Source organism: Alligator mississippiensis, chromosome 1 (genome assembly GCF_030867095.1).
Source record: "Alligator mississippiensis isolate rAllMis1 chromosome 1, rAllMis1, whole genome shotgun sequence".
NCBI lineage: Eukaryota > Metazoa > Chordata > Crocodylia > Alligatoridae > Alligator > Alligator mississippiensis.
Window position 1 is genome coordinate 253,688,547 of NC_081824.1, and position 15,659 is coordinate 253,704,205.

The 15,659-nt window shown below is 42.8% G+C and overlaps 1 protein-coding gene across 4 annotated transcripts in view; it reads left to right on the forward strand.

The window, feature by feature from the left end:
* The window catches only part of STXBP5L (syntaxin binding protein 5L), a 390,570-nt gene that overhangs the window by 31,316 nt on the left and 343,595 nt on the right, over positions 1–15,659 (forward strand). For all 4 annotated transcript variants that reach the window (XM_059720506.1, XM_006263508.4, XM_059720507.1 and 1 more), the window contains exon 2: positions 2,574–2,671. In XM_059720506.1, coding sequence (XP_059576489.1) covers positions 2,574–2,671 — 98 coding nt within the window. The remainder of the gene's footprint in view (positions 1–2,573; positions 2,672–15,659) is intronic.

Below are 15,659 nucleotides of genomic sequence, written 5' to 3' on the forward strand. Positions count from 1 at the left end.
GCTGTGGCCTTTGCTGCCTTCTGTCCTGCAGCTAGCCCCTGTTTAACTGCCTACAGGGTCTTTCTGCTGCAGGAGCCCTTGCTCCCTGTTACAGGGTCATTATACCAGGCTCTGGCACAATTTACTGTATTCATTCTGCATTGGAATGAAGAAAATTGCCAAAATCTCAACATTTTTGCAGAACAAACATTGTTATTTTTGAGCCAGCCCAAAAACTTTTCATGATGTTACCTACTGGGCATGTCTACATGAGATGCTACGTCGCTGTAGCAACACGCAGCAACGAAGCATTGGCAGGCACAAACTGTGATGCTGCAGCTACGTCGCCTACAGGAACATGTTGGTATTACTAGAATTGCTACTAACGCTAAATATATCCTTTTTCTGTGGACAATAACTTATGAATATTAATAGCAAAATAAGTTATTTAGACCAGTGTGGTGTCATGCCTTCCCTTCATGATGAGGGAAGTGAATTGTCAACGGCACAGAATTCTTAGTTATCAGGCAAGAGAAATAGACACCAAACCCCTCCTCCAAAACCTAAATAGCAGAGATGCTAGAAAATATTGCCCTGGTTCCAAGCTTGAGTGGTCCCCTGACAGTTTGATATCTGAATCATTGCATGCTTGGGTTGAGTATACAGAAAATTACTAATACTAAATATTATGCTAATTATTTTGAATAGTCCCAGTCCACAGACACAGCAAAGCAGATTTCACAAGAAAAAAAAAGAGCCTGGAAATGTAGCGATGTATATATTTGTTAAATTTCTACCTCAGTGTAAAAAAATGTCTATTCCGCTATATCTATGTAAAACTAATGATAATGCCAATGGCATGTCTTTTTTAATTTGTGCAGTTTTGGGACTAGGGAGTAAAAAGAGGTTTTTTTCCCCCAGAAACAAAAGAGCAGGAATAGTTAAATTAGAACTGGGTCCATTTTCTTTCAGCAGATAGCCTGCTGAAAAAATAATTTTCAGTCATTCCAAACCTAGTGAATTTGAGCTGAAGTTGCCATTTGAGGATGGTGGGGGGAGAAGTAGACTTTATAGTCTACAAGAGGAGTTATAAACACGCTGTACCCTGTAGCTCAGTGGTTAGAGCAGTCACTTAGAATGTCAAAGACCAAGATTCAGTTTCCTCCTCTGCCTATAGCCCTGCTTCTCAGGACCTTTACTACCAGTCTACAGGAAGATTATTCTTAGTCTATTCTGTTGACATTGGCCATGTCTACCCAAATGCTGACTGCACGGCCATTTAATACTTGTTTATACAAGTACTAAATGACTGTGCAATAACCGGATTTACCGAATGTTTTTTTCGTGGCACTGACTGTGCAGTAGCATCACATCACGCTTCCTGCCACGTAATGCTACTGCACAGTAGGCATGGGCTTCTGCTCAGTCAGCGTCTCATGTAGACGTGGCCATTGTTCCTCTTTGTATACATAATTATACATTTCCTGGTACAGTGACTGTATCCCATTTGTTCCATCTCACAGGACAGCATCCTAACTACCAGGCTAGGCAGTCATTTTTTTTTAAATCTTGCTCTGTCACTATTGAAGCATTTGTGTAGGGTGAAAGATTAAAAATACTCAGTGTCTGTACACTGATTAACCAGATGGTGAGGACACTTTCTTGTGAGGTAAGAGAGCCAAGCTCAGAGGTACTTTCATCCAGGGGAGGGATCTGAAGACAAGTTTTGTCTTTCAGGAGAGTGTCCTAACCTTTGCTCAGCAAGGCATCCTGGAGTGGGTTTCCATCAGTCGTTCCTGTTGAAGCTGTTGATTATAAAAAAACTTAAAATCATAGAGCTAGAATATAGCTTCCTGGTCTGGGGCTGAGAGCACTCATTTGGTAGAGAGCGAGCCTGGTAAGCTTAGATTTGTTACTAGCACCTGGTCACAACACTGCAAACTATTACTTCAGGCTTTTTGCATCAGTTTATATTTAATTCATTTTTCAAGGGAGTCTCTACAGCCATTGGGATAGAAACACAATATTTTTAATAAAAATTTGAGAAAGGGAGGGTAATTTTGATCTTCCTAAAAATCAGAAGCAATCCCCCATTTGGAGAACCTCTATTATAGCATGATTTTTTGTTGTTGTAATTATTGCTATTAAAGCCTTTTACTTTGGACTATATTTTATTGGCTTATTGGAACTCTTTATGGGCATATTCCATTTCCTTTTGGTGCTCCTGTTTTTATAAGGCTGTATTTCATGTAATGTTGCCAGCTTGCAGCTAGGGTTGTCTCTGATAATGAAAAATAATACCTATATAGCGAATGAGGAAGATGTATTAGTATTGTTCATTAATATACCTACTGTAACTCATTTGGTACTACAGATGTGTATAACATATAGTGATGTTACTGGGTAAAGTACATAATTTAAAAGTAGATGGATGGAATGTCACTTGTATGGTTCTAAATATTTGTCTTAAAACTGGCTCTGACCAATACAACATCAAACAACCTAGAGTCTTTTATATATAGCTAAAATATCATACCTATCCATTTAGTGCTATGGTTCATACACACTGACTGTGTTTGTTTATTCTATTTCAGACAGTACGCCATGGTTTTCCTTATCTGCCCACTGCCTTAGCATTTGACCCAGTTCAGAAAATTCTGGCTATTGGGACAAGGACAGGAGCCATACGAATGTATCCTTTCATATTCAAAAAGTTTTTTACAGTTTCTCACACTTATGCTGCAGTGACATACATCAACTGAGGTAAGATGGTATTTTAAAATATTACATTCTGATATGTTTGATTTTTACTATTTGGATGGGAAGTATCTGAAGAAGTTGTGAATTTTTTATTATGGCATTAATACTGGCATGGCATTTCAGGTATGAATTTTTGACTTATGAGCAACCCTGGCTCATATAAAGGTAAATTATTTTTTCTGATCTGTATGTGAAGGTAGAGGGAATAAAAAACAAATGAATTAACTTCCAAATAAAAGTGCTTATGGAGGGAATTCTTTGGATATTTTCATTCTTTATGAATCTCTTTTAGAATGAGCATCAGATTTTCCTTTAAATCTTGCTCATTATACTTTAATAGGCCTAAGTCTTCAATTAACATTCTTGACTCTAGACCCTTTGGGACTCATTTTCACAGGAGAGTAGAACAGCCAGAGAACAATAATCAAAAAACAAGCAACAAACAAATGAAGAAAACATTAAGAAAGAGAGAAAGAAGGAGAAAACTGGAGATTTGTTTTTACTATAACTTTGAGCCTGAAAAGTGGTCAGATATCAAGTTGATGAGTGTGGGTATGAATGCTATATTAGCAGTAGATGGGAAAAATTAGTCAACATATTGACACAGCCTAAATTAAGCATAAACTAAATGATAACTAATGTTTTGAAATTTGAGAATCTAAGACGTACCTTTCAAAATGCTCAAGATATTCTTATTTATAAGTTTCAGAATTTTTCAGGGCTCAGATATATCCCCAGTTTTTTGGTTTATACATCAGCTGTAACTAGTAGTTTACAATAATAAAAGTAAGAACAACAGTACCCTGACCTTTAAACATTAACATATTAGTTTAACTCAAATCCAAGAGGATTGCATTTTTATTTTATTTTATTTTATTTTTTAACCTCTTCTAACACCTTGAGCCCATTATATGCTCAAATAAATCTGAGGTTTAAAATAAAAAGGCCAGACTTTACACAGTAGCTGTCTAATCTGTACGGGTTCTTTTGTTGCCCCCACTTCAATAGGATTTATTATGGGAGACTTTACACGTGCTTCCGGGTTGGAGGGGGTGGCTCTAATTAAAGCGCCTGCACCGTCACGTGTATTCAGTGTCCCATGCTTCAGAATGGTGGTGACTAAAGCTTGTTTTCCTAAATGGTAAGAGGGAAACTAAGTGAAACCCCTTCACTTGAATAATCAGCCAGTGCTTTATGTAATATGTCTATTAGTAGACATATTGGGTTGCAAGCCATCTATTTTTTTCTGGTTATTAACAGGGCAGTTTTGTCACTCATGCACCCAGGGGAATTCTATTTCCAGATACTGATGGATATCTAGGCAGTTGTGTGGACATGCAAGGCAGGGCACAAGGAGAAGGGAGGGCAACCAAGGCTTTCCATCTTCTCCCCGAAGTAGCTGAGCATGAAGGGTACTCACATGTCAAGCCACAGAAGACCTGGGTTCTAGGCCCCTCTCATGCAGGAGAGTGTTTGCACCTGGGTCTCTTTCACTTCCACACTCAGCTCTCTTGTCACTAGGTCATCCCTTTTTTCTCGGGGACTTCTTGTGAAGTTGGCTCTCTGGGCAGCCACCGGAGCGGGCTACATGGGAGATAACTGGGGCCAGGTGGAAGGGAGCAAGCCAGGGGCATGTAGCTCAGTAAGATGGTTGCTAGCCTAGAAGGGAGAAAGATTCTGGCTTGGACCTTTTCTCCCAGTTGCTCCCTTCCACCCAGGGCTGCTTTTCCCCTTTTTCCCCATGATTATAATAATGGCTCAGCTTCCAAAGGAGTGCCACAGACAAAACTAAAAAATGGCTGATCTGTGGTGCGGTGGTTAGTGTTGTGCTAAAAAGTGAGAAAGGCCTAAAACTCAGGACTTTTGGCTTCCCAGGTGAGTGCTGTAGCCAGAAGAGGGACCTACATACTCCTTTTATGTTTCTCACTCTAAGTCTGATAGCCATGGCTTTTGGTTGATTCCGGTGTCAGGCAGTTGAGGCTGGTGTGTGTCCACAAAGGGCAGATGTTGGCTGCTACTGTGCATGCTCAGGCTGAGTGACTTTGTAGTCATGCATAGTTGTCCACACATGCAGCGCTACATGTCCAGGGATAGAATTTCCTTGGGAGAATAAGTGCCAAAGCTGGCCTGCAGATATCTAAAAATGGCCACTTATATGACCAGGAAAGAAGAGAATGTCAGTCTTTGATTCCTCGCATCTTACGCTGAATACATGATATTCCTTGCATCTTATGCTGAATACATGTTGTTGGCTACAAATGTCCAACTCGGGATCCTTAAAATTCTAGTTTATTAGGCAAATTGAAACACTGTAATCATAAACCTTGGGGCTGGTCCCCACACACACACACACATGCACACATACACACACACAGTAGCAGGCCACAGAGTCAGGTATACCTATCCTACAAGCTCTGGAGTCTGTCGTTGAGGCTTCTTTCAGCGTGGTGTTATCTTCCAGAAGGGGGTCACCGGCTAGTCCTTCTGGCTGGACAGGTCTGGTCGAGTTGGAGATCAAGAGGGCACCCTTGAGGGTGACTTTTCACTGCCTTTTATCTGTCCCTGGCAGACTTTGGTGACTCCCCAGTTTTCTGGTTTGCCCAATCCAGGGGTCATTGACCCTCGTGGGACTTCCCCCCCCCCTCGGTGGCTACTGGACAGCATCTGTCAGCCCCAGGGGTCGTCTGCATGTACGTGCAGGTTTGGGAGTCCGTTGATGAATTTAGAATAGGGCTCTGGGAGCGGTTGATCTGGAGATACTCAGCCCAAAAGTTGGTCTCTGGTGTTGATTAAGTCAGGCCAGGGCTTCTAGCCCTTGATCAATGAGGTTTAGAGATTTCCCGGTTGTTACATTGTCTTCTATTGAGTTCAGCTTCCAGGTGATAATTGCTGCCTGCTTCCATATTACACATTCAATCATGTTATACATTCAATCACTGATTCACTCACTCTTTCACAGGCCAGCCTGATACAAGGAAGGGCAGTTTGATTCCTGCCCTTGTTAACAATGTTACAATGTATAACTTACTAAAACACATTTAGTTGAAAGGTGAGGAGTATAAAATATAAGCTACAAATGCCATGGCACACAAATAGATAAAAATACCAAAATACAAGGGGAGACACAAAATGCACACACACAAATTTTAAAACACAATTCCTTATCTTAAAGCGAAAGAAAAAGGAAGGAAGAAAGGTAGAAAAAGAGAAACATATCCAAAGAAGGGAGAGCAAATGCAGGCAAGAGGAAAAGGGGGCTTTCTGCTACAATGTTATTACGCTGACTACATGATTATCCACGTCTTGCACAAGGGCAAAAAGCCAGTTACACAACAAACTCTGGGTTGGTTATTGTTCTCTTAGTCGCATATTATTTCCCTGAATGAAGTAGATGGACTATATCCCATTCACCATATACATTTCTGGCATGGAAAATTCCCTCCAGGCTGGCATCTTTGACAGCCTACAACTCAGATGATCTTATTATATTTTTCTGTGGGGAATACCTATGTATGGGAAGGCATTAGAGCTTCAGCTGCGAAAATGTCTTTCATATTCCCACAGAGGGGAGGGTTTAGGGATTTTATAGATGATGCAAGAGTTGTAGGAAAGGGACCCTCCAGTTCCACCAAAGGCTGACTGTGAGATGAATGTAGGCGCAGAACCAGAGTTAATGCTTTTTCAAGGAGCATTAAGTTAAGTGTGGATATGCTTTGTCACAGGTATGGAAATCTTTGTGAAGATCAGCTGTTCTCCTAACCGTGCATAAAGCTACAGATCACTTGTGAAGTCACTTCTGAGAGGGTCAGAGGAAGGAGGGGAGAGGCAGTGCTTTTGAGGAGGCCCTTCCTTCCAGACCTCCCTAGGTAAATCAAATCCGCCAGCTCAGAGACCCCTCCATTCACAAAAAAACTTAAATGACAGTTCCAATATCTCAATCAGTCAAAAGCATCACCTAGGTTTCTCTTTCTATATTAACTAGAGACACAGATTAATTAACCATTGCTCATTTAGTATGTGTGCATAGCATGCCCTCACATTTAATAGTTGACCTAAGAAATAAAAGCAAATGTATAAAATTAATGTTTTTTTTTAATTTACAAGTTGACTGGAACATCTGAATTGTTTGAAAAGAACGGCCACTTTGTTTGCTCATAATTTACATGTGATTAGCCATGTAAGCAAAACTTATTGAAAACATTTGTATCTGGGCTAAAGCCTGTTATCCTAATGTCAACATTTTTACACCTGACTTATTGCTACCCTTCTTAAAAATGAAACTGTAACAGAAAAACATTAAGTACATGACAAAACTGAGCATGTTTTAAGGACTCTCTACATTAGACAATATCTTGCAAAAATAGCTTGTAGTGCATGGGTGGGGAAAATCTGGCCTGAGGGCTGAATCTAGCCCACCAAATGATGCTATCTGGCCTGCAGCTGCTCCTCTGAAAGAGAATTGTATCTGGCCCACGGCTGCCCTAGCTTTTGCCTCCTCTCACCCTTCTCCCTTCCCTGTGCTGTGGCCAGCTGCAGTAGCAGGTCCAGTGGCCAGGTGGCCACTCCCTGGCCTGGCCTACCTGCCCCTCTCCTCAGCCCCTAGTGCACACTCCAAGGCAGGGGACACTGAGCTCCTGGCCAGGCTTCTTTCCAGTGAGGCTGTCTACACAGTTCCAACCCTGCGGCCAGTTGCCGACCAGACAGACCAGCCCACAGTGAGAATCAAAGCTCAGGTAAGGTTCTCCCCACTGGCAGAGGAGGGAATGCAGGGGGAAGAGGGCTAGCAGCTACAGGCCGTCAGGGCTCTGTCAGGTTGGGCTGGGGCCTATTAGGGATGCAGGTGCTGCTAATGTGGGGCTACACTGTGTTCCTGCATGCCGCTTCATGTGGGTGCAGCTGGAATGGCTGACATGGCTCCTGCCTGACTCTGGCATGGGTTCTGCCCAACCCTAAGTCTCCAACATGCGGCTGGGTCAGGCAGGAGCTGTGCCAGCCGCTCCAGCTGCACCCATGTGGCCTGAAGCAGTGCCCGGGAATACAGTATGGCACTGGCCTGCCCAGGCCTGGATAACCTGTGGCTTCTGGCTTTCTTCTTCTGCTTCCCCTCCTCTGCCCCGAGTCCCTAGCATGCAGGTGGGCTGGGCCAGTGCTGTGCTGTGTTCCTGTGTGCCACTTAAGGCCACAGGGGCACAACTGGTGCAGCTCCTCTCTGACTCAGCCACATGCCAGGGACTTGGGGCAGGGATGGGGTGCAGGGAGAGCTGTGGGGAGCTTCTGTGTATGTGTGTATCTGCATGTGCTTATGTGCATGTGTGTGTGTGTGTGTGTGTGTGTGTGTCTGCGTGTGTCTGTGCATGCATGTCTCTGTGCCTGTGTGTGTGTCTGTTTGCAACTTTCTGCGCATACCTGCATGTGTCTGCACGCACGTGTATATGTGCATGCATACAGCCCTCAACAACTCAACAAAACTTGTTAAGCAGACCCTCCAGCCCAAATAATTGCCCATCCCTGTTGAGTGGATCATCAAAGAGTGTTCTGAGCCTGGTTAGTGCTAGAAAATGGAAAGGAGGAATTAACTCTTTAAACACAGGTGCTGGTGTTTTTTGATCCATCATCTTGATGAGACAGGACTATAATTGGACCATCACGAGGGAAATCCATTAAATCCATCAGTCTTTGGCTAGACTGAATGATTCATTATTTCCATTTTGGTAGTATGTAAAGGGCTCAGTTTGGATAAGACCTTGTTGTGCTACCCAAGATAAATACATAAGGCAGCAGCATTCTGGTCAAACTTTTGTAGTGCCAATTTGCCTGTGACTTACAGACCACGTGGTAATATAGTTGTTTTTCCTTCTGGTGAAGAACTGTTGTGTAATTCTAATATTTTGATGGCAGATGCAAAAACCCTGCTAGAAAATAAAACAAGATTCTGCTGTATGTGATTTTTCTATGATATTAGGGATATAATAGGACTTGGACTTGGTACAATTTTTCTGTGCATTTTCCATGGATAACATTGGAATGAAATGCAAAGCAAGAGCATGGAAGAATGAGATTTTTCTTATGAGATTATTTTCCTTGGTGAAATCAAAGTTCTTTTTTATATAGTAGGCCATATATAATATTCTGCTGTTGGTACTTACATATTCAGGGTGCTCGAACTATAGGTTTTTCTAATCAGCAATGCCCACTGTGGAAGGGTGTGAGCCCTTCCAATATTCCTGCTTCTGAATGATGGTATTAAGGGTAGAGCTGTTCCAAACACACACCAGTTTCTTTCTACTGCCTATGACATCAGTTGGAGAATATGCTGTCCTTGAACTTTCACATTTGTTTTTTAAGAGTATGAATGATTGTACTCTGTTAACAGTATTAAGCCTTTTCATAATACTACCCAACCTGGGATCTTTCATTTATTATATTTTTATTCATCTCCCTTCCAATTCATAGTGGGATGAGCCAATCAGAATGTCTGACCACAGGTCTCTGGGCTTTTAACACTGCCTGCATTGCATAGCAATCATGCTTCTAAATGACAGCCAGAGAAGGTGTTTGTTCTATCTCAGAGAGAGTTGAGCCTTTGAACACTGCAGTATTTGCCAGGTCCTCCTTGGAAAAGAACTGCATCTAGAGAATCACTCCTTCAGACCTTCCTCTTAGAACAGTCCATGTGCCCGGAATCTGAGCCTTGTTTCCTCAGTCCAAAAAAAACTAAAAGAAATCAAAGCTCCTTGAAAAGCAGCCGTTTCATCTTCCCCCAGGTAACCTTCCTGACGGAAAAGTCTCACAAAGAGCACAGAGCTTGTAAAGACAGAAGGCAAAGACTGTCTTCTGCCAGTCCATATGATTGGCTTTACAAGACTCCTAAGACTTGAATCTGATGTAACCCTGAATTAAAGATGACCTCCCCTGTAATTAGATTCTATACATGGAAAACTTATAAATTTGTTACAATTTTCCATGTATAGAATCTAATTACTGGGGGGGAGGATTATCTTTAATTCATTCCCCCACCATTGTAGCAGGAAAGATGGTGAGGGACAGGGGGGGGGGGGGGGGGGGGAAGCCAAGGAGCTTGCCCCCTGCTTGGGTCTGCAGCCTCTGCTCCCCCAGTTTCTGCATCTCCCTTCCTCTTCCCCCAGCCTACATGGGTCCTCCTGACTCATTTGTGCCCTTCAGGGCACCTGTAGCCTTAAGGGCTGTTCATGGTCTCCAACATCCTCTACAGTCATGCCCATGTCTTGCAGGTGATACTGTACCATCACTCACTTGTCAGGAACTCGGCCTTCTCGGTTTCCATCCCTCTTCTTTAGCTGGGCCTTCTAACCTGGGCTCATTGTGCTGGATATGGCTTCTGGGCTCTAGCTCTTGTCTCAGTACCTTGGTTCTGTTTCTTCCCTGCTTTGGGCAATGAATCCACTTTGGCTCTGTCTGGGCTCCTGTCCCATCTCCATCCTGCTCTAGGCACTGAGCTCTGAGTCTACTTTGGCTCTATCTAGAGTAGGGATGTAAATATCATTTAAAATTTATCTGCTTAACCACCTCTAATTATAATCAGTTAAACGGTTAACTGATAACACAGCAGCTTAGACAACTGCTGCTGGGAGCTGTTCCTGGAGCCCTTTGAGGGGTGGAGGAGGCAGTAGCGAGCCCAGCCAGACAACACAGCCCACCTGAAGTTCTGTTCTGGGAGGGAGGGAACACCTGTGAACCAGCAGCTAATTGCTTAATTTATGAGTTATTAGGCCACCTGCTGTTTTTCTCTTTAACTTCATAGGCTGTGGGTACTAGCTCCCCCCCTACCATCTTTCAATTCCTGTTGGACCACTGCATGGCTTCCCTTACCCCTTTTCCTGCCAGACTGTGCCCTGCCCCATTCTAAACAATAACTAGTAAGCTAATGGGTTATCACTGGGCTTATTGGTTGAACAATTAATCATTTAACCTTTCACATCCCGAGTCTGCCCCCTTCCCCTGGCTCCTACTTGGTTTCAGCCCATGGTAGGCTACCATCTCTCTCTCTAGGTTGTAGCCTGTCTTTGGGTTCAAGGCTAGTCCATGTCTTGGGCCCCCTCAGCCCTTGCTGGGCTCAAGGCACTTCCATGCCCTCAGGCACTATTGGGACTTCTGCCAACCCCTGATAGTCTGGAACCCAAACCACCCACCAATTAAACTGTAACAAAGGAAGAAGTATACTGGCTATAACAAACTTAACCTGCTCTAGTTGCAAACAGCAACAGTAGTTTGCTACCTTGCAGCAAGGTTTTCCTTTACCCTGGGTTGGGTAATCAGTGTCTTACAGGCAGTCCCCAGAGCAGCTCAGAAGTGAGCCAGGCATCCTCCTACAGCCTTCCAGACCAAGAGCTGTTCCTTCACTCTGCAGTTTGCTGGACCAGACTGCCTGACTTGGCTCAGGCCCTTAGCTTACAGGCTGCCTAAGCCCTGCCATTCCTGGTCAGGTGGCATTCTAGTCCCACAAGGGTTTTTCACAAGGGCCTGCAGATTTGTTGCCAGGCAGTTTATAACTGTTGCTCTGGCAACCCTTTGCTGCCCAAACTGGTCTCTGCCCTATTGCCTGGCAGCTAGTTCTGCAATAGGCAGTCATAGCCTCTTGCCCCAGGCTGCCTATTCCCCTGTAACCAACTCATCCTAGGTAGAGTTCTCCTGACTGCAGTACAGGTGTGTCCTTTTATCTCTTGCTTGTCAGCTCCATGCCTAGGCAACAGTGTTTCTTTGCTGCCTCCCCACCTGGTAGCTAGTCTGAATTGAACTGCCTGAGCTCTATCAGCTTCAGTTTCTCTCCTTAAAGTAACAGGGAGCCCTATACTCTCTCTGTTGCACCTTCTTGTGAAACAATGGCCTATGTGCTGGGTGCTGTCTTCAACTTGACAGACTATGGTTCCATGAAAACCCTTTTTATACAGTGAGTAAGTAGCTTATGTTAAGATCAATGTAAATAATGCAAAATATTATTGTAGTATATAAAATATTCTCTTTCAAAATGGCATATTGGGAGAGCTGTTTAAGTGGATTGTGTCCCAGTTTTTATTTTGGAGTTTATCCCACTTTTCATGGGATACTCAAACATTTATTGAGGGGAAGGAGAGACAGAGAAGACAGAATGATTCTATGGCTTTGTACTGTTATCTAGAAGAGAGAAGATCTGAGTTCTAGACTATGCGCCAATGCAGTTTAAGTAATTCATATGCAGCAGAAAAGCTTCAACAGGAATACTGAGAGATCCACAGTTCCTTAGTGTAAACTCAGCAGTTGGGGCACATGGGTTCAAGTCCCTTCAGATAGAGAGTTGAGAGAGCAGAGCCTGACTCTCCCATATCCTGCATGAATGCTCTTATCACTGGATTTTTGGATAAATTGAGGGATAGTATTGCCACCTTTATTTTGTCCAAGATACAGTTGGGTAGGAATTCTTACACCAAGCTTGGTGGAAAGCTTAGATTCTATAGAGCTAGCAAAAACAAGCAACTGTCCTTTCCTCCTCTTGCCTTCCCTGATAAAAACACCTGCTTGGCTTTACTCAGCCCTATATATCTCCCAATCTTAGGGCTGAGTGTGTGTGTGTATGTATATATATATGTATATGTAATATAGGAAAAGGAAAGTGAGCAGGAGGGCATGGACCAGAAGCTGGGCATAGGCAGCATTTTCTTAGCTCCTGAGTTATGACCAGATTGGACTTCAAAGAGTTGGACTGAATAAGGCCCTGAGGCAAGAATTTTATGAATATGAGACTACTGCTTCCCAGCGGCCTTCATTAAGGGATACATTCATTTGTTTTGGACTTTGTTTAGCTTGGTCTGTTTACAGGCATTAATTCTTTTAATTAATTCTAATTAATTCCTTATTTGCTAAATCAGGAGTGTCAAAAATAACACCTGTGAGCTGGATACAGCCCACAGAGCTAGGTCCTCTGGCTTGTGGGGCTGGAAATTTTGGGGGTGGGGTGAGTGGTTACAAGTTTCCAATACTGTGGGCTGGATCCAGAACAGAGAGCTGTGTCATCTGACCTATTGAAACAAAGCTTGTAGTTCAATAATCTAATAATAAAAAAGAAGTATTTTGTTTCAAAAGAACAGTACTTTATAATGCAGGATTCCTTTATTCTGTAGGGTATGAGTTTTGAAGTATGTGGTCCACCAGCCAGATGTGGTCCATGGAGCCATGTCATCCAGCCCACATGACTGTCATCCATTTGCCCCCACCCCCAAATTTATGACTGATAATGGGATTTGTCCAATTAGAATGGCCCTTGGTTCTATTTTCTTCACAGATTTTGAAACAAATTTTGCCACTCTATTGTGCATCCATTTTTAGCCAAAGCTGTAATATTTTTTTAAAAAGCAAGCTTGTTTTTGAGCCTGGATCCTATGTAGCTTCAGCCAAACTGTTCCACTGCCCCTCTTATTTCTGCTGTAAAAATGTATGAGGATCTGTATGCTGAAACACAGTTCACTAAAATATTAAGTCTATGCATTAAGTCTGCACAAAAATGCTCCTTTTAAATTGCATTCAATTAGTTATAGAATATCTGGGAAGCAGTCAGTTTTAGGTTTTAGAAGCAAAGTCAGGATCACAGATTTCTCCCCTTTGCTACCCACTTCCGACTATTTTTTGGCTTTTGTTCTGGTAGATTCATAATCACAGATTCCAGCCAAAGCTAGATCTATTTTTTGTACTTCTGTATTATAAGTTCAGTCCTACCAGAAAGCCAGAGTGAAGAGGTTGGATAGAAGAATAAATCTCATCCTTTTTATTAGTGTTCTTTGCAATAGTTTAAATGTATCCCCCAGTGCAATAATTTATACCAGTGGCTGCAAGACTTGCACCTGATGCTCATTTAGACTAAGGACCTCTTACACCACTACAGCAGTGGCTTCATAATTTAGCAACATTTCTTTAAATACACATGCAGCTACACTAAAGAGTTTCCTTTTATATTAGACATTGTAATATTTTTTTACTGCCAGTAGAAATGGAGACAGTGTGCAGTTAGTTCAGTGATATGAATCTTAATTCAAGCTTCAAGTTATGATCAAAATAGACACAGAAAACAGCATTCAACTCTGTGCATGAACATTGCTTGTGTAATTTATTCTTTTGCATATTCTGTAGGCTATGTACAAAGCAATAGCAGCTTACCAATTCTAAGCATTTTTCGACTGTAATTCACTGTGGCAAAGCTGGGTAAACCTATGTTGAACAAAATTAAGTGGAGCATGGAAAACTGCTGGTTTCCAAACATGTAGCCTAGGTTCTCAGAACCTTTCTAGATTCAAGACACCCAGCTCTTAATTTAACTTGTTTTGTGACTACAGAGAAATAATACAGCAAGTCTTCTGTTGCAAAGAAACTCAGAAACTTCACAACAGATCAGAATGTTTTTAACACTGCAGATTCCTATTTGAAATATGTGGGTTCATCTTGTGAAATGCTTATAGCTGTTTGCACAACAACAGTACTAATATTATGCGTGTAGCACTGTAGCAGGGCACTGGGATGTGCCTGCTCCTCTAAGTGAGCACCAGAGAGGCTGCTTGCAGGTGGCAGTAGGGAGCTAATGAGGGACTCACCTGATGGGAAGAGGGCTCAGGCTGGGGTTATATTAGCCCAGAGCCTACACTAATCAGGTCATCTTTTTCAAGCAGCCAAGCAGTGAGAAAAGTTTGGCTGCAGGGCTCCTAAAGGGACCTGGATTTGGGGCTAAACAACTGTGCAAGCCTGGGAACAGAGGCAAGTTCCTTGGACTGAGAGACTGGGTTTACAAGGAAGTGGCCTTTGTTTATGTTAAACTCCCAGAGGGATTGAGATGTGTACCAGACAGCAGTGATGTTGCTGATTCATTTGAGGTAGACTGGTAGTTTAGCTTTGAGCCTTGAGAACTAGTAATCCAGGAGCCCTCATACTGAGGTTGGGGCCTAGAGAGGAGCCCAGGAGCCTGGAAAAAGGCTGAGACCCAAACTAGAAGGTCTGAGAGAGAGGGTCCATGAGCTGAGAGTGGGCCAAGCTGGACTAAAGAGTCTGGAGGAAGGGCTGTGTGCAGGTCCAAGGGTCTAAGAGCCCAGGGGGGCCAACTGTATAAACAGTTGCATCAATGAGAGAGAACATCCTCAAGGCTTGGGATGCGGTATAGGGAAGATGAAGTAGCTGCTCAACTTGCCCTTAAGGCTCTCGGTGTCCCACAGGGGCCTAGTCAAGCTGAGAGAGACTTACCAAGCCTGAGGGCTCAATTGAGGCCAGTGGGGTCTTGGGAGGGACCCAGTGGGAATTTATTGGGCTTAGGGTTCACTCTAGGGCCTGTTGGTAGCCTCCCCATAAGGAACTGTTAAGTACATTCCACTCTGTAAGCATTTTGCTCCATTGTAGCTCCATATATTTTGTTCCATATATATTTTGCTTCATTGTAGCTCATGCCTACTCGTAACAGGAGATGCGATTTGAAGAATGATATTTCAGTAGTTTAATATGTTATCACTAGAAAACTGAGTGGATTTCTGAACTCATTGACATCAATTACACAAATTGCAAAGCCTTCAGAAGGGCCAGGATTTCACTATCACTGAAATGTACTTTTCTACCAAATATCACTGTAAAGCCTAGGTGATGATGGTGTGCTAGAATGATAAAATCATAGGGTTGGAAATGCTTAAGGGCTGTAATTACAATCTCATGAACCTGATTTGATTTTTTCCTTCTGGTACTTTGAGTACTGCTGCATAGACCTTGCTCTAGAAAATTTGTTCTAGTAACCTAATAGGCGAATGTTGGTTTTTGGTCACTCTGCATTGTGGTTGATTTTGGGTATGTATTTGTGATTGCCCTAAGCAGAGAACACTTCATCAATCCAACACAAAAATGCTACTTTTTAATCCGGCACAACAAATGCATTTCCAGTGTCT